The sequence below is a fragment of the Cetorhinus maximus genome, unplaced genomic scaffold (genome assembly GCF_964194155.1).
Source record: "Cetorhinus maximus unplaced genomic scaffold, sCetMax3.hap1.1 HAP1_SCAFFOLD_1308, whole genome shotgun sequence".
In the NCBI taxonomy this organism is placed as follows: domain Eukaryota; kingdom Metazoa; phylum Chordata; class Chondrichthyes; order Lamniformes; family Cetorhinidae; genus Cetorhinus; species Cetorhinus maximus.
In genome coordinates, this window is record NW_027597249.1 from 41,593 (window position 1) to 64,095 (window position 22,503).

At 41.3% G+C, this 22,503-nt stretch overlaps 1 protein-coding gene across 1 annotated transcript in view; it reads left to right on the forward strand.

Annotated features, from left to right (window-relative positions):
* LOC144676035 ((E3-independent) E2 ubiquitin-conjugating enzyme-like) overlaps positions 1-22,503 on the forward strand; it is a gene marked incomplete at both ends in the record, with an annotated part of 58,257 nt that overhangs the window by 21,040 nt on the left and 14,714 nt on the right. The window contains 3 exons of the mRNA XM_078536561.1: positions 16,044-16,194; positions 17,350-17,939; positions 21,878-22,032. Of these exons, the coding sequence (XP_078392687.1) occupies positions 16,044-16,194; positions 17,350-17,939; positions 21,878-22,032 (896 nt within the window). The remainder of the gene's footprint in view (positions 1-16,043; positions 16,195-17,349; positions 17,940-21,877; positions 22,033-22,503) is intronic.

The window sequence follows — 22,503 nt, forward strand, 5'->3', positions numbered from 1 at the left end:
CTCCATTACAGGGTGGATTAAATAGCTATCCTGTGACCACAGTGCTTGCTAACCTCTAATGCCAAATCTTAATCTAACCTTGAGGATTTGCCCCTGCTATTCAAAGCTGGACGTTTTCTTCCCACAGCAAGTGATTTTAAGAATTAACATTGTAGAGTTCCGCTTTGCATATGAAGTTTGATTAAACTTGTATACAAACATTTTGCTAAGGGTGACCCAACTCTTAATGGGAAGGCATTTTTCTAATTGAAGGGCATATTAGTTTAAGAATCACTATAGCACCTCCAAAAAAAAATCAATGTGAAAAATCATGCACACATTTCCCATACAAAAACCTTGCTTCCTTTTGTCATGTCCTTTTATGATGATTTGACTATTATAGATGAGAAATTTCCTAAGTGAATGTTGACTTTGACGAACCAATTAAATCACTGCTTTTTCAAAGAAACTTTACCTTGCCACTTTTTCAGTAACTGAAATGTATAATTCCTAAAAGACGGCTTTAAACAAAAGGACTGCATATTTTGCAATAGCTTATTTAAACTTGCCCACTGACCTGGCTCGTGTCTTTTAACGATTTAATTTTGACTTCAATACTTTAGTTTGTGTTAAAAGCTAGGATTTAAAAATATATATATTGCCTCGAGTTATGGAAGTTCTAGCCATATTTGGCAGCATGCGCAATGTCATAGGTTGGTGGAATGGGCAGACAAGTGGCAGGTGAAATTAATGCAGAAAAGAGCAAATTGATTCATTTTGGTAGAAAGAACTTGGAGATTCAATATAGCATAAAGGGTACAATTCTAAAGGAGGCGCAGGAGTTAGATGAGAGGACCACATGTAATATATCCAAATTTGTTGCAGATCTAAAACTAGGTGGGAAAGTAAGCTTAGAGAAATTTGCAAAGAAGCTGCAAAGGGATATAGACTGCTTAAGTGATTGGGAAGAAGTTCGCAAATGAAATATAATGTGGGGAAGTGTGCGATTATCCACTTGTTGGGAAGAATGAGAAAGCAAAGTTTTTTTTACAAAGTGAGCCACCAGTAAATGTTGATTTGGGTGTCAGTGTCATAAGGTGAATATACGCATACAGCAAAACAATTAGGAAGACAAATGGTATGTTGGCCTTTAGTGCAAGAGAGTTGGAGGACAAAAGTAATGAAGTCTTGCTGCAACTATGTAGGGCTTTGATGAGACCTCACTTAGGACTCCTATTTTACAGTTTTCTTCTTGTAGAAGGATATACTTAACCTTTTACAGGGAGTGCAACAAAGGTCCTCTAGATTAATTCCTGGGATGAGAGGGCTGTCTAGGAGGAGAGATTGCGTAGAATGGGCCTGTACACTCAAGCTCAGAAGAATGAGAGGTGATGTCATTGAAGCATACAAAATTCTTACAGGACTTGATAGGGCAGATGCTGAGGGATGGTTTTTGCTGGCTGAAGAGGCTGGAGCTGTTCATTTTCTTAGGCTAAGGGATAAGCCATTTAGAAGTGGCATGAGGAGACATCTATTAACTCAGTTACGACCAGGGTCCTAGTGGACAAGATAAATAGGGCGGTCACAAGGATTTCAAATTTAGTGCATGGGGGTTGGGGGGAAGCAAGGGTTCAGGTGAATACTTGAAAACCAAAAGAAAGTAGCTTCTGCAGTCCCTTGGGATCAAGGATGACTTGCTTCCACTCTGGTTGAATGGATTCTGAAATAGCCGATAAGTCCAATATGCGATCTGCAGCGGCTGCCATATTTAAGGGCAGATGGTGCTTAGAGAGTTGGTTAGATGAGTTGTTTGCAGTTTTGTGTGCTCTCTCTGATCTCTTAACTTTATCTCTGCATGTTCTCATTGAAGTCTCTGTTCAGTGCGTTCCTGAATGAACCTTCTCCATTTTAGTTGGTTACAAGCCAAGACCTCCCATGGGTCGGCAGGCATGTTTGTTCTCTTCAGAGATTCTTTGAGGACATCTAAAGCTTTTCTGCTGTTCTCCTGGAAGTCTCCTGTTGCAAATGTGTTCTGAGTGGAGTATTGAGCCCTGAAGAGAAGTCGTATGGACTGGAAACGTTAACTCTTTCTCTCTTCACACATGCTGCCAGACCTAAAATTTTTCAAGCATTTTTTGTTTTTATTTTGAATTTTTAGCATCAGTGTTTATTTTATTCTGAGTATAGCAGTCGCATCAGGAGTCTGATGTCAGGCATATGAACAACCTGTTCTGCCAGCAGAGCTGGTTTTGAGTGATTATTGTAGCATAATGAGTTAATAGTTATAGTGATGAGATAGTGATGTGTGTCATGATGTAACAGTGACATCAGTGATGTGATAGAGACTCTGTAGGGCAGGTGGACTAGTCTGTTCATGAGAGATGTGCTTACCTAGTAGCTCATCATGTGTATAGTGTAAATAAAGTGGTTTTGAAGTAACCTAACTGAGTCATACCACAGTTACTCATGTGTAGCGGGAAACCTTTCAAGCAAAGATTAGGTCATGAGACAAGCTACAAAACATGGTAGCAGCGGTGGTGACACCATCTAACAACGATTTGCTGCCATCAACAGAACACCTACAGTGAGAAAGTAGAAGAAGACTTGTTTGTAGCAAGAACCTGAAGTCATACCTTGGTGAGAGGCACACTGGGAATCGGTCAGGAAGTCAGCGCCAGTTGAGCAGCCACTGCCCCATCCGCAGCTGTTGGAAAACCTCGAAGGTCCAGAGAGGCCAACATTGGGAGTTGTGAAAAAAATAATTCCTAAGCATGCCAAAAAACAGAAGCAGCAGGCTAGTTCATTGCTCTATTCTATAGAGCCTGCTGCTGAGATGGGAGAGAAGAGCTTGGGGTAGACAGCCTGGCAAAACTTGCCAGCAAGGTCTCTTCACTAAAAATGACACTAATAGCATCTTTTGGCAAATACCCAACAACCAGGAGTCCAGGCTGTTAACAACATTTATTATACTGTTTGGATGGTTCTGTTTTAACTGCCTTCCCTTCGGGATATCATCAGCTCTCGAGATATACCAGCGTACTATGTCAAACATTCTGGAAGGCAAATTGAATAATTTTGTCATATGGGTGACTACTTATCCATGGAGTCACAGACAGGAGCATTATCAGAGTTTGTAAAGTTTTCAAAGCGTTATGAGAAGCAGGTCTCACCTTAAACGAGAAATGTGTATTTGTGAAAACTGCCATTAAATTCTTAGTACACATCACACAACAACGGGGCATAATGGTAGACCCTCAGAAAAACAAGTCATCAGTGACTTACCACAACCAAAGTGTGTTATTGATGTCCAGAGTTCCTTGGGATGGTTAATCTGTTTGGCAATTGATTCCACATTTAGCTCAATTAATGAACCTTTGAGAGAGAGGGCCAACAGTAGTTTTGGGACATTGAGCAAACCAACTTCCGTGAATAAAGGAAAGGCTCATCGCTTCAGAATTACTGGCGCATTATGATCCTAGATTGCTCATGGTGGTGGCCGTTGATGTATCCTCAACAGGCCTTGGAGCAGTACTCATTCAGGTCCAGAGGATGGTAACAGCCAATCTACTTTGCCTCCAGGACGTTGACAGAAACAGAACAATGCTGCGTGACTATAGAGAAAGAAGCAATGGCAGTGACCTGGGCATCAGAGATTCTCGGATTATTTGATGGGATTATCATTCCAGATTGAGACAAACCATAAAACGTTTGGTCACCCTTTTGAATTCCACAAATATCATCAAAATGCCTCGATGCATACAATGTTTCAGAATTAGGGTGTATGTGCCAGGGAACTAGCAGACCACAGTTGATGCATTATCCAGAACTGTGGTTGATCACACCATTACCCCAGAGCTTGTAACTGAGGTGAAAGCCTTCTCTTCAATCATAACAAATTACATACCAGTCTCTGAGCGAAAACCACAAGAAGTCAGGAAGGAAGATGTGGAGTGCACCCAGGTTATGAAATTGACCAACTTTCTTGGCAAAAACTACAGTCTGAATGGCCAGCTCCTACAAAAATACCATAAACAAAGGAAGCATCTAATGATGGTGGCTCACCTTCCAGTACTTAACTATCGCCTGGTAATACCCAAGACCTGAGTATTGCAGCAAGACCTGGACAATATCCAGGCTTGGGCTGACAAGTGGCAAGTAACATTCGTGCCACAGAACTGTAAGGCAATGACCATCTCCAACAAGAGAGAATCCACCTGATCCAATTGATGTTCAATGGCATTACCATCACTGAATCCCCCACTATCAACATCCTGGGGGTTACGATTGACCAGAAACTGAACTAGCCATAATAAGTATTGTGGCTTAAAGAGCGGGTCAGAGGCTAGGAATCACACGACGAGTAACTCACCTCCTGTCCACCATCTACAAGGCACAAGTCAGGAGTGTGATGGAATACTCCCCACTTGCCTGGATGAGTGCAGCTCCCAGAACACTCAAGAATCCAGGATGTGCAATAAATGCTGGCCTAGCCAGCGAAGCCCACATCCCATGAATGTATTTATTAAAGAAAAGATTGAGGGAGGAGATTCTTCGTAGAATCATGGCAGTCATTTGGGAATAGCTAAGTGTGCACATCAATCTGTGTGGTGGCCAGGCATTTCAATGGCCAATCAAAACTGTCTTGTCAATGTTACTGTCCAGTTTGAACCTTTATTACTGTCTAGTTTCCCAGATAGACCTTGGAAAAGATTGGGACTAGACCTTTTTGAGGAAAAGCATACCTCATCACAGTGGAGCTCAAGGTGGTTAGAAGCAACCAGACTCCACAATGATGACTGAGACTGTGATAAGGGCATTACAGAACATCATTTCCATGCATGGGTTTCCAGACGAATTTGTATAGGATAACAGGCACAGTTTGTGAACAAATACTTCAAGAAATTTACAGATGACTGTGGGTTCAGCCATGTTACTAATTCTCCACTCCACCCACAGGCCAGTGGAGACACTGAAAGAGCGGTGAAAACCATTAAAATGTTAATGGCCAACAATACTAACTGGAATTCAGGGCTACAACTTTTAAGTAATGGCTTTTCACTGGCAGAGCTGCTTATGGGCCGACGGCTGAAGACACAAATTCCTTTGCAGCAGAACCTGCTACACAACATTACAGCAGACGACCATAAAAGAGTGAGGAACATGGAGAACGGTCTACATGAAAAACAGAAGAACTGGTATAACTCCAGGCACAGAGTCAAGACTTTAGCCCCATTAGTACCAGGTCAGAAAGTCTGGATTCAAGATCGAATTGAAGGTGGTGGTTACCTGGCACTTATGTGGTGCAAATGTTACTTGCCACTTATCAGCCCAAGCCTAAATGTTGTCCAGATTTTGTTGCATGTGTACACTCTCTGCTTCAGTATCTGCAATTTGGGGATGGTGCTGAACATTGTGCAATCATCATCAAATATCCCCGCTTCTGACCTTGTGGTGGAGGGAAGGTCATTGATGAAGCAGCTGAAGATGGTTAGGCCTAACCTAGGCCTTAACAGCCTCTTGCACTGATGTCTTGGGGCTGAAATGATTGATCTCCAATAACCACAAGCATCTTCCTGGGAATTTGTTGGTGTTTAGTCCCTTAAGTTTTACTAATACCTTTTTCCTTTGCTGTTATTAATTACCTTGAATTCCTCACACTTATATGCTCCTTGGCTACCCTCTATTTATGAAATGTAATTTATGCCTTCTGCTGTGAAGACAGACGCAAAGTTTGTTCAACATCTATGCCATTTTCCCCTTCCCATGATGATGTCTCCTGTCTCTGGCTTTAAGGGACCAACATTTAGTTTAGCTACTCCCTTCCTCTTTATATACTTGTAAAAACTCTTACAGTTTGTTCTTACATTCCTGGCTAGTTTACTGTCATACTGTTTTTCACAACCTTTTGGTCACCTCTTGCTGGCTTCTAAAACACTCCCAATACTCAGGCTCACTACTATTCTTTGTATAATATAAGTCTCCTTTTAATCTAATACTATCCTTAACTTCCCTATTAAGTCAAGGATGGATATTTCCCATTGTTTATTTACCAATCTACTGTTAGTCTATTTATCCAACCAACCTTGGGCAGCTCTCCCTTTATACCTATCTAAACTGACCTTGTTTAAGTTCAAGGTTCTTGTTTATGACTGGAGTTTAATATCACTTTCAATATGAAACTCAATTGTAATATAATTCTTTCTCCCCCCCACCCCCCCAAGGATCTTTTACGATGAGATTACTAATTAAACCTGCATCATTGCACAATATTAGATCTAAAATAGTTCTATCCTTATTTGGTTCCATAGCATATTGTTCCAGGAAACTTGCCCTGGAAGTATTCTACAGATTCATCTTCCCGTAGAGTCAGCTGAAGAAGCCATATGGTCTACACCTGAGGTTAGGCAGTACTGGTCTATCCTTTCCACCCTTTTTAAACAATGGTCCAATGTTAGTAGTTCTCCACTACCACACCTGTAGCCAGAGAGGACTGCAAAATAGTCAGAGCCTCAGCTATTGCTTCTCTTAGCAGCCCAGGATACACTGCATCCAGGTTTAATGATTTATCCACTTTCAAAAATGATAAACATTTTAATATTTTCTCTCTCACTATGTTTATCCAAAATGTACAACCTCATTTATCTGTGTTGAACTTCATTTCCCAATAATTTGCCCATTCTGTGATTTTATTGATGCCCTTCTGCAATTGGTTGCAGTCCTCCTCCATAGTGACTATCACCCCCAATTCGATGCCACCTAAAAATTTAGAAATTGTGTTTTTGATCCCTTAGTCCAAATTGTGAATGCAAATTGTGAACATCAGTGAAACTTGTAGACTGCCATTTCCTTCTGTCGCACTGAATAACCACCCTTTATTTCTACTCTCTGCTTTCAGTCTTGAAGCCAGCTAGCAATCCCTTCTGCCCCTTGTCTCTGATCATATTCATTAGTCTATTATGAGGCACCTTACTGAAGGCCTTTTGACAATCCAGATAGGTTACATCTACTGTATTACCATTGTCTACTCTGTTACCTCAACAAAAAATTCAGTAAGGTCAGTCAAACAGGTTCTTCCTTTTGAAATCTATGCTTATTATTACGTTTCTCATTTTCTAGATGCTCTTCTATTCTCTCTAATAAGGATTCCATTATTTTTTTCTACCACTGATGTTAAGCTGACTGCTCTGTAATTATTCTGTCCCCTTAAGTATAGGAATTACATTAGCTACATGCCATAAAAAGCAGCCATGGATCACTAAAGAGGTATGAGACAACATAAAACTAAACGATAAAGCATACAAAATTTTTTAAAAATCCGATGATCTCCCTTCCTTGCCCAAAGTACTTGAACATGTAGCCTCCAAATCCATGCACATCTTTCCTAGAGATCCATGTTTGAATCCCTGTGATCAGATTTCCACTCCTGCTACAGTACCAAAACAATTCTGATCAGAGTCACAAATCACATCCTATGTGGCTGACAAAGATTAACTATCTCCTTCATCCTCCTCTATTTGTCTGCAGCCTTTGATCTGATTGACCTCACTGTCCTTTTCTAATGCCTCTCCACTTACGTCCAGCTGAGTGGGACCACACTCGTCTGGTTCCATTCATATCTAATTGTAGCCAGAATATCACTTGCAATATCTTCTCATCCAATCCCTCCCCCATTGTCTCCGATGTAGGGAGTAACATATTGGCGTGGATAGAGGATTGGTTAGCTAACAGGAAGCAGAGAGCAGGGATAAAAGGGTTGGCAAGAGGTAACTGGTGGAGTGCCACAGGATTTGTTCTGGAGCCTCAACTATTTACAATCTATATCAGTGGCTTGGATGAAGGGATTGAATGTATGGTAGATAAATTTGCTGATGACACAGAGGGGAGGTAGAGAATCTAGAAAGGGATTTAGATAGGTTGAGTGAGTGGGCAAAAAATTTGGCAGTTGGGGGTATAATGTGGGAAAATTTGAGGTTGCCCACCAAGGCAGAAAGAATAGAAAAATAGTATATTATTTGAATGGAGAGAGATTGCAGAACTCTATGGTATGGAAGGATCTTGGTATCTTGGTACATAAATCACAAAAAGTTAGTATGCAGGTACAGCAGGTGATTAAGAAGGCAATGGGACGTTGGTGTTTATTGCAAGGGGAATTGTGTATAATAGAATGTATTTTTATAGCTGTCCAGGGCCTTAATGGACTGCATCTGGAGTACTATGTAGAGTTTTAGTCTCCTTATTTAAGAAGGGATATAATTGCTTTGGAAGCAGTTCAGCAGAGGTTGACTTGACTGATTCCTGGGGTGAAGATGTCTTATGAAAAATGGTTGAACAGTTTGGGCCATACTCATTGGAGTTTAGAAGAATGAGAGGTGATCTTATGGAAACATATAAGATCCTGAGGGGACTTGACATGGTGGGAGTCTAGAGCTAAGGGACACAGTTTAAAAATTAGGGGTCTCCCATTTAAGACTTAAATGACATTTTTTCTGTTAGCCTGTGGAATTCTGTTCCCCAGAGAGCAGTGAAGGCTGGATCATTGAATATATTCAAGGCCGAGATTGACAAGGGAATTGAGGGTTGTTGGGGGTAGACAGGAAAGTAGAGTTGAGACCATGATCGAATAAACCATGATCTTATCAAATGGTGGAGCAGGCTTGAGGGCTGAATGGCCTACTCCTCCTCATTCTTGAGTTGTGTATTGGCCAAGGATTTATCCTTGGCCCCCTTCTATTTTGACATCCAAAAGCATAGGGTTAGTTTTTGCATGTAAGCTGACACTCTGCTCTACCTCTACGCCTCTCAGTGACTCCATAACTGTTAAATTATCAGAGCTTATCTGACATCAAGCATTGGATGAGCAGAAGTTTCTTCCAATTAAATATTGGAAGATAGAAGCCATTGTCTTTGGTCCCCACTTCAAACTCTGTTCCCTAGCCACTGACACCATCCCTCTCCCTGGCAGGTGTTCACAGCCTTGGTGTCATTCGCCCCCAAGCTGATGCTCTGATCACACATCCATGCTATCTCTTAAGATTGCCTATTTCCACCTCTGTAACTTCATTCCTGCCCCATCTCCTCATTGGTGCCTTTGTTACATCTAGACTTGACCATTCTAATGCAGACCTGGCTAGCCTCCCACTTTCTACCCCTCTAAATTTGGATGGATCTTCCAAAACTCTGCTGCCTAATGGATTGCCAACAAACCAAGTACCTTTTCCTTCTAGTATAAATTATGATTGTTTGAAATTTGATATTCTTGTGTTCGTCCTGATGAGTGCAAGATGAAAATCTTCAGCAGCATGTCTCTCTCTTAACAATATTCTGTATTACCAAGCGACTCTTTAAATGAACAAGCATCCATTCAAACTCCACTTGAGAAATATTGTTCCTCTTGGAAGTGACAGTACCAAGTGCTGTTCACCTATCACCCCTGTGCTTGCTGATCTACATTGGTTCTCAGTCAATCAATGCCTTGATTTTAAAATTCTCGTCCTAGTTTGCAATTTCCTCCATGGCTTTGCCCCTCTCTATTCTTCAGTCCCACACTCTGATAGCTGCACTTATCTAATTATGGCTTGTTGAGCATGCCTGATTTCAATTGCCCCATCATTGGCGGCCATGCCATCAGCTGCCAGGGGCCCTAAGCTCTGGCATTCCCTCCATAAAGCCCTTTGACCCCCCACCTCCCTTTCTTCCTGTAATCCACTCCTTAAAATCAACTTCTTTGACCGAGCTTTGGGCCATCTGGGTTAATAATGCCTTATATGGCCCGGTGTCTAATTTTACTTTATTATTCCCCTGTGAAGCACTTTAAGGAGGTTTATTATATTAAAAGTGCAGTTTGTCAATATTTACATTAGAAGAAGAAATTAGCATACCAGACATCCTAAGGAAACTAATATTCAATTTGAACAGGGACTTGCCCAAATTAATACAAGCAAAATAACAGTAATGAAGAAAATAATGGCACTAAAGGCTGAGAAATCCTGAGGAACCCAGATGGCTTCTATCGCAAGGTTTTAAAAGAATTAGGTGAGAACATTGCAGATGCCCTCATGATGATCTTCCAAAGTTCTCTCGATTTGGAAACCATTCCGACTAGGGGTCACTGTTTAAAAATAAGGGATCACCCATTTAAAACAGATGAGACAAAATCACTTTCACTCTGAGGGTTGTGAGCCTTTGGAACTCTCACCTAAAAAGCTGATGGAAGCAGAGCCTTTGAATATTTTTAAGGCAGAGGTGGATAGGTTGTTGGTAAGCAAGTGGGTGATAGGTTATTGGGGGTAGGTGGGATACAGATTTCAGGTTACTATCAGATCAGCCATGATCCTATTGAAAGGCAGAGCAGGCTCGAGGGGCTGAATGGCCTACTCCTGCTCCTTGATCGTATGATTGGAAAATTGCGCATGTCAATCTACTGTTTAATAAAGGTCAGAGGGGAAAACTGGAGAATTATAGACCAGTTAGCCTGATATCTGTTGGGAAATTATTAGAACTTAATATTAAAGACTGAACTCTGAAAATGTTCAGCTGATCAGAGAGAGTCAGCATGGATTTGTAAAGGTAGACCATGTGTAACAAAAGTGATTGAATTTTTTTTGAGATGGCTAAATTAGGGGACAGGGGAATGCCTATGAATGTTGTTTATAAGGACTTCCAGAAGGCATTTGATGAAGTCCCTTCTAAAAGATTGTTGGCCAAAGTTAAAGCTCATAGAATTGAGGGCGAATTGTTGACTGGTGAGAAATTGGCTAAGTGGCAGAGAGAGAATAGGGGTAATGGGCAGGTACCCTAATTGACCAGGTCTGACTAGTGGTATCCCACAAGAATCTGTGTTGGGACCTCAACTAGTGACTTAGATGATAGCCACATATTCAAATGTGCTGATGATACAAAGATAGGTAGCATTGTAAGCAGTGTAGGTGGAAGCATAAATTATGAAGTGGTATTAATTAAATGAATGGTCAAATGACTTTCAATGTATGCAAATGTGAACCCATCTACTTTGGAGCTAGAAAGGATAAAACAATAGTGAAAAGCTAAAGGCAGTGGAGATTGAGAGTGACTTGGGAGTTCACGTACATAGGTCACTAAAATGTCATGAACAGGTGCAGAAAATAATCCCAGTCTAATGGAATGCTAAGCTTTATATTTAGATGACTAGAATACAAGAGGAGGAAGTTGGGTTTCAGCTGTACAAAGCACTGGTTAGACCACACCTGGAATGCTGTGAACACTTCTGGGTGCCAAATCTTAGGAAGGATATATCGACTTTGGAGGGAGTGTAGTGTAGATTTATCAGAATCATACCTGGACTCCAAGGGACAACCTATGAGGAGAAAATACGCAAATTTGCTGGAATTCAGAAGAATAAAGTTGTACTTGAACTTTTCAGGATCTTAAGGGGGACAGATAGGGTAGATAAAAAACTTTCTGCTGGTTGGGGAGTCTAGGACTGGGGGACACTGTCTAAAAATTAGAGCTGGACTTTTCAGGGGTGAAATTAGGGACCACTTCTATGCACACAGTTTGACTGAAGTTTAGAATTTTCTTAAGCTAATGGCAGTTGATGCTATACCAGTTGATTTTTGTTAACCAAAGGTCTTGAGGGATATGGACAAAAGTGGGTACATGTAGTTAGACTGCAGATTAGCCATGATCTCATTGAATGACAGAACAGGCTCCAAGGGCTAAATTGACATACTCCTGCTCCTATGTTGAGGGGATTGTGAATGTTCAGTCAATGAGTACATTTAAAATTGATAGATTTTTGGGTACTTGAGGGAATCGAGGGATAGGGCGGCAGCTTAAGTGAACTTGATGTAGAAGTTCAGCCATGATCTTACTGGATGATGTAGCGGCTTGGATCTGCTTTATGGCCCATTGTTATTCCTTTGTCCTGATTCTCAAAACATGAAGTTCAGTTCTATATGGAATTGTTTAGTTGTCTTATGTGGTGTGAAATAAATAACTTGCAGAATTTGTAGCATATCTAATGTTTTGGCCCAAATTGAAGGACTGAAGTCTGGTGACTAATTTTCCTCACGTTTGCTTTTTTTGCTAGTGGAAAAGCAAACTGGATAATATGCAAGGTCATTGTACTGAGATCTTAATTCCCTTTCTCCACAGATGCTGATGCTGTCGGACTTGCTGAGTATTTCCAGCGTTTTCTGTTTTCATTTCAGATTTCCAGCACCTGCAGTATTTAGCTTTTGGATGATATGAAAGGCTTCACATTCCACCAGAGGGCACCCTTGTGTTACATTTCTCAACCCCAAATGGCAAATGCATCAAACGTATTCTGCAGAATTTGGGATTTGACCACAGTTTTCACAAATTCTGGGAAACTTTGATTCGTGAACGTAGAAACATACGAAATAGGAACAGAATTAGGCCATTCGGTTCCTCGAGCCTGCTCTGCCATTCATTAAGATCATGGCTGATCTGTTTGCATTTCGAATTGTACATTCCCATCTACCCCTGACAACCTTTGATTCCCTTGCCTAACAAGAATCTATCTACCTCTGCCTTAAAAATATTCAATGACCCCTCCTCCACCGCCTTCTGAGGAAGATAATTTTTAAAGTCACACAACCCTCAAAGAAAAAATTTCTCCTCACCTCTGTTCTAAATGAGCAACTCCTAATTTTAAAACAGTGCCCCCACAAGAGGAAACATCCTTTCTACATCCACTTTGTCAATACCATTCAGGATCTTATACACTTCAATCAATGCACCCCTCACTCTTCTAAACTCCAATGGAAACAAGCCCAGTCTGTCTAACCTTTCCTCATAAGACAAAGCCGCTCATTCAATCTAGAAAACTTCCTCTGGATCGCCATTTACATTCTTCCTTGAATAAGGAGACCAAAACTGCACACGATATTCAAGATGTGGTCTCACCAACGTGCTTTATAACTGAAGCATAACATCCTTACTTTTATGTTCAATTCCCCTTGTAACAAAGGATAACATTCCATTAGCCGCCTTAATTACTTGCTGCACCTGCATACTAACTTTTTGTGACTCGTGCACAAGAACACCCAGATCCCTCTGCAGCTCGGAATTCTGCAGCCGTTTTCCGTTTAAGTAATACTCTGCTTTTTTATTCTTCCTGCCAAAGTGAATAACTTCACATTTGCCCACACTATACTCCATCTGTTGTGTTTTTGCCCATTCACTCACTCTATCTATATCCATCTGCATCCTCCTCACATCCTCTTCACAATACTCTTTCCTACCTATCCTTGTGTCATCTGCAAATTTAGCGATCATGTCTTCACTCCCCTCACCTAAGTCACTGATATAAATTGTAGAAGTTGAGGCCCCAGCAGGACTTTACTCGTCACATTCTGCCAATCGGAAAAAGGTCAATTTTTCGTTTATTTCGTTTTCTGCCAGCCAGCCAATCTTCTATCCAGGCTAATATGTTACCCCCCATCTCATGAACTTTTATTTTCTGCAATAACCTTTGATGTGGCACCTTATCAAACGCCTTCTAGAAATCTGAGTGCAGCACCTTTATCCACAGCACATGTTACTCCTTCAAAGAACTCCAATGAATTGGTTAAACGTGATTTTCCTTTCACAAAGCCAGGCTGACTCTTCCCGATTACCTTAAGTTTCTCTAAGTGCCCATGAGTTTCTCTAAGTGCCCAGCTATAACCTCCTTAGTGACCAATTCTAACACCTTCCCCATGACAGACATCAAGCTAACTGGCCTGTATTTTCCTGTTTTCTGCCTCCCTCCCTTCTTGAATAGAGGAGTTATATTTGCTACTTTCCAGTCTTGATGGAACCTTTCTGGAATCCAGGGAATTTTGAAAAATTAACACCAACGCACCTACTACTTTACTAGCCACCTCTTTTAAGGCCCTAGGATGCCCATCAGGACCCGGAGACTTGTCAGCCCACAGCTCCATCACTTTGCTCAGTACCGCTTCCCTAGTGATTGTAATTTCACTAAATTTCCCCCCTCCCTTCCATTTCCTGATTTACAGCTATTACTGGAATGTTTTTTGTATCCTCTAGAGTGAAGACAAGGGAAATATTTGTTCATTTCATCCATCATTTCCTTATTATCTACTATTAACTCCCCACTGTCACTTTTGCTATCGGTTTTTACATTTCTAGCTAGCTTCCTCTCATACTCTAATTTCTTACTCCTGATTAACCTTTTAGTCATTCTCTGCCATTCTTTATATTCTGACCAATCATCTGACCTGCCACTCATCTTTGTGCAGTTATACGCTTTTTCCTTAAGTTTGATGCTTTCCTTAACTTCCTTAGTTAACCATGGATGGTGGCTCCTCCCTTTGGAATTTTTCTTTATAGTAGGAATATACTTATTCTGAGTATTCTGAAATATCCCCTTAAATGTCTGCCACTGCTTCTCTGTTGATCTATCCCCTAGCTAAGTAACCCTGTTCGCTTCAGCTAGCTCAGCTTTCATGCTCTCACAGTTGCTCTTATTTAAGTTTATAATACTAGTCTTAGACCCCACTCTTCTCCCTTTCAAACTAGATGTAAAATTCAATCATATTCTGGTCTCTGCTACCTAGGGATACCTTCAATCTGAGGTTATTAATTAACCTGTCACATTACACAATACCAAATCTAATATAACCTACTTTCGGATTGGTTCCAGAATGTGTTGCTCTCAGAAACTATCTTGAAAGCATTCTATGAACTCCCCATCCAGGCTACCACTGCCAATCTGATTTTTCTAGTTTATATGTGGCTTAAAATCACCCATGATTATTGCCATCCCTTTAACACAAGCACCCAATATTTTCCCTTGTATATTTTGTCCTAAATTGTGGTTACTGTTAGGGGGCCTGTAGATCACTCCCACTAGTAACTTCCTTCCCCTCCTATTCCTCATCTCTACCCAAACTGATTCTATGTCCTGACCTCCTGAACCAAGGTCATCTCTAACTATTGCATCCTTGATCAACAGTGCTTCCCCTCCACCTTTACATAGCTTCCTGTTCTTATTGAATGTCTTGTCCCCTTCGATATTCAGGAGCTAATCCTTGTCATCCAGCAGCCATGTCTTCATAATGGCTATCAGATCATAGTTATTTATTTCAATGTGCCCTATCGATTCATTTTACTTTGTTATGAATGCTACGTGCATTCAGATACAGAGCCTTCAGTTTTGTCTTTGTTATCTTTGTAACATCTAGTCTTGACTATTGGTGTATCCTTATATTTTTTCTCTCTGTCCCTTCCTGCTACTCTATGACTCTCATTTCCAATATTACTATTATGGCCTCCTGCCCTGAATGTACCCCTTGATTTGCCACATTTACCCAAACTTGATCCCTCACCGCCCTTATTAGTTTAAAGCCCTCTCTACTTCCCTAGTTATGCGATTTGCAGGAACACTGGTGCCAGCACGGTTCAGGTGTAGACAGTCCCAACAGTACAGCCTCCACTTTCCCCAGTACTAGTGCCAGTACCCCACAAACCGGAACCCACTTCTCCCACACCAGCCTTTGAGCCACACGTTCATCTCTCATCTTATTTTCCCTATGCCAAATGCACATGGCTCAGGTAATAATCCAGAGATTATTACCTTTGAGGTTCTGCTTAATTTGGTACCTAGCTTCTCAGAACTGACTATGCAGAATCTGCCTATGTTGTTGATGCCTACATGGACCACGACAACTGGATCCTCCACCCCCCCCCCCCCCCCCCCCCCCCCCCAACACTTCAAGTTCCTCTCCAGCCCTGAACAGATGTCCTGAACCCTGGCACTGGGCAGGCGACACAGCCTGATGAACTCTTGCTGTTTACTGCAGAGAATAGTGTCAATCCCCCTCACTATACTGTCCCCTACCACCACCACATTCCTGTTTGTTCCCTTTGCTTTAACGGCTTCCTAAAGTTGTATTTTTGACATCTGTATAGAAAGGGAAGTGGCCATTTTATTTGTGTGACTGATCCTTATCTGTGGATGAGTGGACAGTGAATCTCCTGTTGTTTCAAATTCAGTTTATGTTTCGAAATGGATTGTAGTAGATGATGTACCCGTTTCTGTTTTTCCTTTTCTCTAGGGTGAAACGCTTGAACTGTTATGACCATGCTCGCATGGTCCTGGCAGAGCGGGCTGTGTACGTGCTCCCGGGAGATCCTGAATGTACAGCTATTTCTTCAGAGGGTCCAGAAGGAAATTCCATCATTGCTGTGAATTCTGTTGTCAGAAAGGTAACTTCAGTATGGAGATACTGTGCCTAAGGCAGGTAACTAATCAAGAGTGACTACTCCTTTAAGGAGAACATAGTAACTCTTGCCTATTTGATAAATGAACTTCAACGTAGATAAGTGTGAGGCAGTATCTTTTGGTAGGAAGAGTAAGGAGGTTTCATACTCCTTAAAAGTGTGTAAATGGGGTAGAGGAACAGTGGAATCTGGATGTACAAATACATAAATCACTAAATATAGCAATGCAGGTCAATAAGACCATTTTAAAGAAAAGCAAACAAAACACCAGGGCTCTTCTCCAGAGGGATAGAATTCAAGGCCAGGGAAGTTATGTTAAACTTGTATAGAGCCTTGCTTAGACCACATTTGGAATACTGTAAACTGTTCTTGTTTCCATATTCGAAAAAGACAAAGTGGCACTGGAGAAGGTGCAAAAAAAAAGATTCCCCAGAATAGGGTACCAAAACTAAGTGAATATACTTGTCAAGAAAGACTGAAGAAACTGGGATTCTGTTCTCAGAGAAGGGTGATCTCATAGAGGACCTTTTAAATTATGAAAGAATTTGATAGGGTAGGTGTAGAGATGATACTTCCATTTGCAAGAGAGAGATTCGAACTAAGGGACATAAATAAGTTAATCATCCAGGGAATGGTGAAAATGTGGAACTGGCTACCACAAAGAGCAGTTGAGGTGAATAGCACAGATGTGTTTGAGGGGAAGCTAAATAAACATGAGCAAGGGAAGATTCGATGGTTATGCTGATAGGGTGAGGTGTCAGGGGGTTCTTGTGGAGCTTTAACACTGGCATAAACCAGTTGGACTGAAGGGTTATTTGTGCTTTAAAGATACTTTATAACGTGTGTAATTGTATTTTAAAGTATTACTTTTAGTTTCTGGGCACCCAATTTCTAAGTCAGTTAGAAAGATCCTTGCACATTTAAAATAATTTGCCTTGTTTAAGATTTACCTCAAGGGTAAGGTAATTAGATTCTTTAATTTTTAGTGTAAGGGATTATTTGGAAGTATTGTAGCAATGTCTGTGTCTGGGTTCAAAGCTTTATCCTGCCAAATTAGTTTGTCAATGTGCTGTACTTTGATTACATTTGGCAGCTGTATGACTGAACCTGCGCCAACTTGTCCTTTTGTCTTTTCGTTAGGTTAAACGCCTCTTTGACAAGGAGATAGTGAAGAAAATCTTGAATAATTTGGACACCCATGATGTGGATCACACCGACAAGTTCACGGTCGCCTTGGGTGATGGCTCTGTCATGGTCACCTCCACTGTGTTTGGGCTCAGTAGCTCTAAGCCAAGATTAGGTTGGGAGGGCACACCTCAACTGACCATAGGACTGAAATCCCAGTCTGTAAATGGGGCTGTAGAGAAGGAGCCTGTTCTGTGCAATGGTCCAGTCCCTACTAATGCTGTTGATGCTCGGAGCCAGTTGGAACAAAGAGTGAAATTGGGAAACTTGAAGGATATGGGCCTGTCTCCAGTGATACTAGGTGAAGACTTACTGGAAAGTAGCCAGACTCTGAAGCTGCAGCTCGCAGAACAGGATGCAGATGACGAAGGTGCTGAGGATACTGATGAAACCAGCTCGATTTCTTCTTCTGCAAGTTCAACTGCATCATCACAAAGTGGGGGACAGGGGCGTAAGAAAAGTATCCCGCTTTCGATAAAAAGCTTGAAGAAGAAACACAAGAAGAAAAAGAACAAACCCTCCAGAGAGTTCAAACCAGGTGACAGGTAAGATATTGAGCTCTCACAGAGAGAAACAGTAGGTCAAATGCTATTGGTTACGGATTGAAGGTCAGCCTTGTTTTTTTGTAGGGCTACACTAGTGCACACACATCAAACATCACCCATGCTGTAGCCCACAGGAAGTCGAGACCAGGAATAATCTTCAGGAGACACAGGGTTAGAGGTTGGAAGATAATTGAATAAATGCATGTAGAAGTTTTGTTTATATTTGTTCATTTTTATTCCCATATTTATAATGGGATTGACCTACAAACTTGCACTGTAATTCCACCTCCCACCAGTGGTGGTGATGCAGTGTATCCATTAGGTGTGTGCAGTTACCAGCTTACATTATAAATTCCATGTTAAGGAAAAAGTTGACATGGAATAAGTGCAGACATGGACTGTTTGCCTATACTTGTCACTTAGTTATTTCTATAAGCACATTTGAGATATGAGGGGAGTTGGTGGCATAGTGGTATTGCCACCACAGCAATAAATATCCCACCACAGCAATAAAGATCTGGAATTAAAGTATAATGATGACCATGAAACCATTGTTTTTTGTCATAAAAACCCATCAGTTCACTAATGCCCTTTAGGGAAGGAAATCTGCTGTTGTTATCTGGTCTGGCCTACATGTGACTCCAGATCCAATGTGGTTGACTCTTAAATTAGGGACAGTCAATAAACGCTGGCCTAGCCAGCAATGACCACATCCCATGAATAAATAAATAAAAAAAGAGACAGATGATAGGGTCAAAGTAAACCATTTTAATACCTTGAGGACACACTTTTCAACACACTTTTCAACTGGCGAAGAAAAGCAGAGTTTGAGCTAATTTTTTTCTGCCTTTGAGAACTGGATATTTGAACAAAAAACCTGAGAATGTTGAACTGTTCACATGTAGCTGCAGCTGGCTGTTATTAGTTGCAATTATTTGAAAAGTTCTACAGTCTGAGCAAGAGAAGATTTACAATAGGTACCTGTATGCAGAGGGGAAAAAAGTTAACTAGAGCCTCTTCCATGCTCACCAGTTATTTTTCTTAGTACTATTTGAAAGAAGAAAACAGGCCTCTGAGGTGTAAAGTCACTTACCAGGAACACAGGATCTTTCCTCAAAGCTGCCAAACCTCCTTTCTTTGAAAAAGCTAGTGAGTTTTTTAAAAAATTCATTCATGGGATGTGGGCTTCGCTGGCTGGGCCAGCATTTATTGCCCATCCCCAGTTGCCCTTGAGAAGGTGGTGGTGAGCTGCCTTCTTGAACCGCTGCAGTCCATGTGGTGTAGGTACACCCACAGTGCTGTTAGGGAGGGAGTTCCAGGATTTTGACCCAGCGAAGGAACGGCGATATATTTCCAAGTCAGGATAGTGAGCAACTTGGAGAAAAACTTCTAGGTGGTGGTGTCCCCATCTATCTGCTGCCCTTGTCCTTCTAGATGGTAGTGGTTGTGGGTTTGGAAGGTGCTGTCTAAGGAGCCTTGGTGAATAATCCAGTGAAATGTCTTGAGAGGTTTTGGTAGTTGGAAGTTGGCTAGTGGTGTTCCACATAATTCTAATGAAACTCACTTGTATAAATTAATAATTTTGATATGGAACTAGAAGAAGTGGTGTCCAAGTTTGCAGATGATATTAAAATAGGCACGTTAAATAATTGAGGACCAGAAAAAGGTGCAAAGGAGCATTAAGATGGTGAATTGGGCAAAAAAGACATAGAATTCAATGTCAGTAAATCTGAGGTGCTTTAAAAAGTAAAAAAGGTTATTGTCGTGAATAGTTGGTTGATATGGGGGAGCAGATGAGTTTGGGGGTTCTGGTTTACAGAGCATCTAAGCAGCACTTCAAGTGGATAAGGCCATAAAATGCTGATGAAATACTGGGCTTTATGATGAGTGGTATAGAATATAACAGTTGAATTGCAATGGCCAATCTATATAGTAAGACCACAATTAGAGAATTGTGTGCAGCATTGAGCACCAAGTTATAGGAAGGATGTTGAAGCTTTAGAGGACAGCAAAGATTAACTAGGGTGTTGTCTAGTACAAGAAAATACTGGAGCAAAACTTTGGAAAGCCAACTATTTTCTTGGAATAGTAGAGATTAAGGGTTGATTTTGGAGAGGTGTTTAAATTGCTGTGTGGATGGGATAGATTGGAACTCAGATATCAGTGGTTGAAGTTCAGGACAGGGAGCAGGAGAGGCACTCTTAACAGAGGGTTTCGAGGATTTGCAATATGTTACTGGAGGTAATGACTGAAGCAGAGACCAGGTCAGTGTTTTAGAATCAGTTGGATATATGTTCAAAAGACCTTGAGTGGGTTTCATTGTGCAAGTAAGAAAATCCTAGATTTACAACAGTAAAGCCTTCACTGGTTCAGCTGGTACATGGCAGGGCAAATGTGTCAGTAGTGAGATAGGTTGAGGGTGATGAAGGAAACCTACTGAAATTGGAGTCAGTGGACGCACATCTATGGAGTGGGGACGTGGGAAGAGAATTTGATGTGGGTTTGTTTTGAGTTTCACACACTTGCCTCTATGGAGGTACAGATTGTTTTACAAAGAGCCGGGATGGACTCAATGGTCCGAATGGCTGTCTTCTGTGCCATAATGACTCTGACCTCAAGTGCTGGGTAAGCACTTTTGCAGCAGTGCTGTAATGAATGGACTTGAATGTTTTGTCATGCTTTTGAGCCTTGGTCAATAAGAGCAGGAATATTTGTAGCCTCTTTCAAGGAAGTGGGACACAGGAAAATAGTATCTTTGGGCTTTTTGGTGTGAAGGTGAGTAGTTGGATAAGCTGAAGAGGGAACATAGTATGTATGGGAAGGAGATTTTCAGTTTTTGGGATCAGGGTTGGGAAAGGAGATTTTAGTTCAGATTTTAAAGGCTGAAATTGAGGACAGGTTGTATAAACTTGGCTAGTATTCACCTGAGTTTAGGAGAATGAGGGGTGATTTAATCAGTGTTTAAAAGGATTATATTTCTTCAAATTCATAAAATTTGTGCAAGTGCATGAAGTGTGAGAGAGAGAGAGAACGAGGTGGGCTTTTCTCCACCTTTCCACTTCCATTAGGCAATTACCTGCGCCTAAAACTCCAATTTTAAAGTCGGAGACTTTGGATGTTTCCGACTCTTAGCAAAGTAGTTACCCAGAAAAAGTTAGGTTTAAAACCAGTTATAGTACCTTGGTAACTAGGGTTCTGACACCACTCCCCAACCCATCCTCCCTACTTAACCTTCTCTCTTGTCTGGGACTTTTCAACTTGCATGTTTACAGCAGCTAGTGCCCTAAAATGCGTGTGTGGCTTCACTTTCGCCTGACGCTGCGGCACTGCACATAAGGCCTCCCGGAGCAACAGTTCTGCACATTTCTCAGGCCCGGGTCAGAAGTCCAGGCGAGAAATATGCAGCTTCAGTCCAAGGTAAGTGAAAAGGAGCACAGTGGCAATCCAAAGGTGATTGCCACTCCATGGAAGATTCGGTCCAAACTCTTTCAGCAGGTTATTCACGCGAACTCCACTGCTTTAAGCAACCCTGCCATTGCTGCACAGCCTCTTGACCTCATGAAATCCTTCCGGATAGCAAACTTTGCATCTTGGAACTAGCTGCTGTATCCCAACCAGCTGTTGTGTGGCTCAGCATCCTTTGCTAAGTGTGCTGTTGTAATGTTGTTTCAGCATAACCAAGCAAATAAAATACAGCTCTTGTCTCTCTCTAACAGCCTCAAGGTGCAGCCCCCTTGCTCCTTAATTATGGACCCATTCTGGGCTCAGTTGTTAATTTGCTGCTTATTTTTCCTTGTTTATGGCGACTAAGATCTATGTATCAGAACTTGCTGATGTCAGCCTCTTGCTCTCAACTTGGGGTTCTTGTTAACTCTGTTATCCATTGTGTAAATTTGAGAATTGGTCCATTCCAAATTCTAATTTTCATCTTCTCCTAGAATTGCTGTGGAGATTCTGAAAACCAGCACCAGCGTGGATGTGATGTGGCAGGATGGTACAGTAGAGAAAAATATTCGATCCAATGACTTGCTGCCAGTTCATCACGTGGATAATAATGAGTTCTGTCCTGGAGACTTTGTGCTGGATAAACGTGGTAAGTGTGAAGAAGTGGAATCTGAGACCTCATTCTTACAAATGATGGGTAAATAAATGGATAAAAACAATCACCTCCAGTACTGAATAGCTGTCCATGTGGTTGTTATAGAACTTCCTCCTCAGGTTTCCAGCCTCATTACAGAATTGAGGGAGTCAAAAAGGAGTTTTAAAGTATTCTTTGTCCTGTTAACATTTTTTTCTGCTTTTGCCTGAGCCAGGAGATTAGATGGCAGTGGATATAAGGAGCCAGGCAGGGAGTGCTTACCCACGATGACCAAACCATCGTGGTATGGGGTAGACTTGATGGAACAACTGGACTTTGCCACCTATCATTTTTATATGTTTGTACCAGACTGTAAATGAGTACACTTCAGAAGTGATTCATGAGGTGTGCAATATTGAGATACCCTTATTCATCCTTTCCAGGTTAAAGTGACCAAGCCATATAGTGACTGGTGTAGTGTCAGCC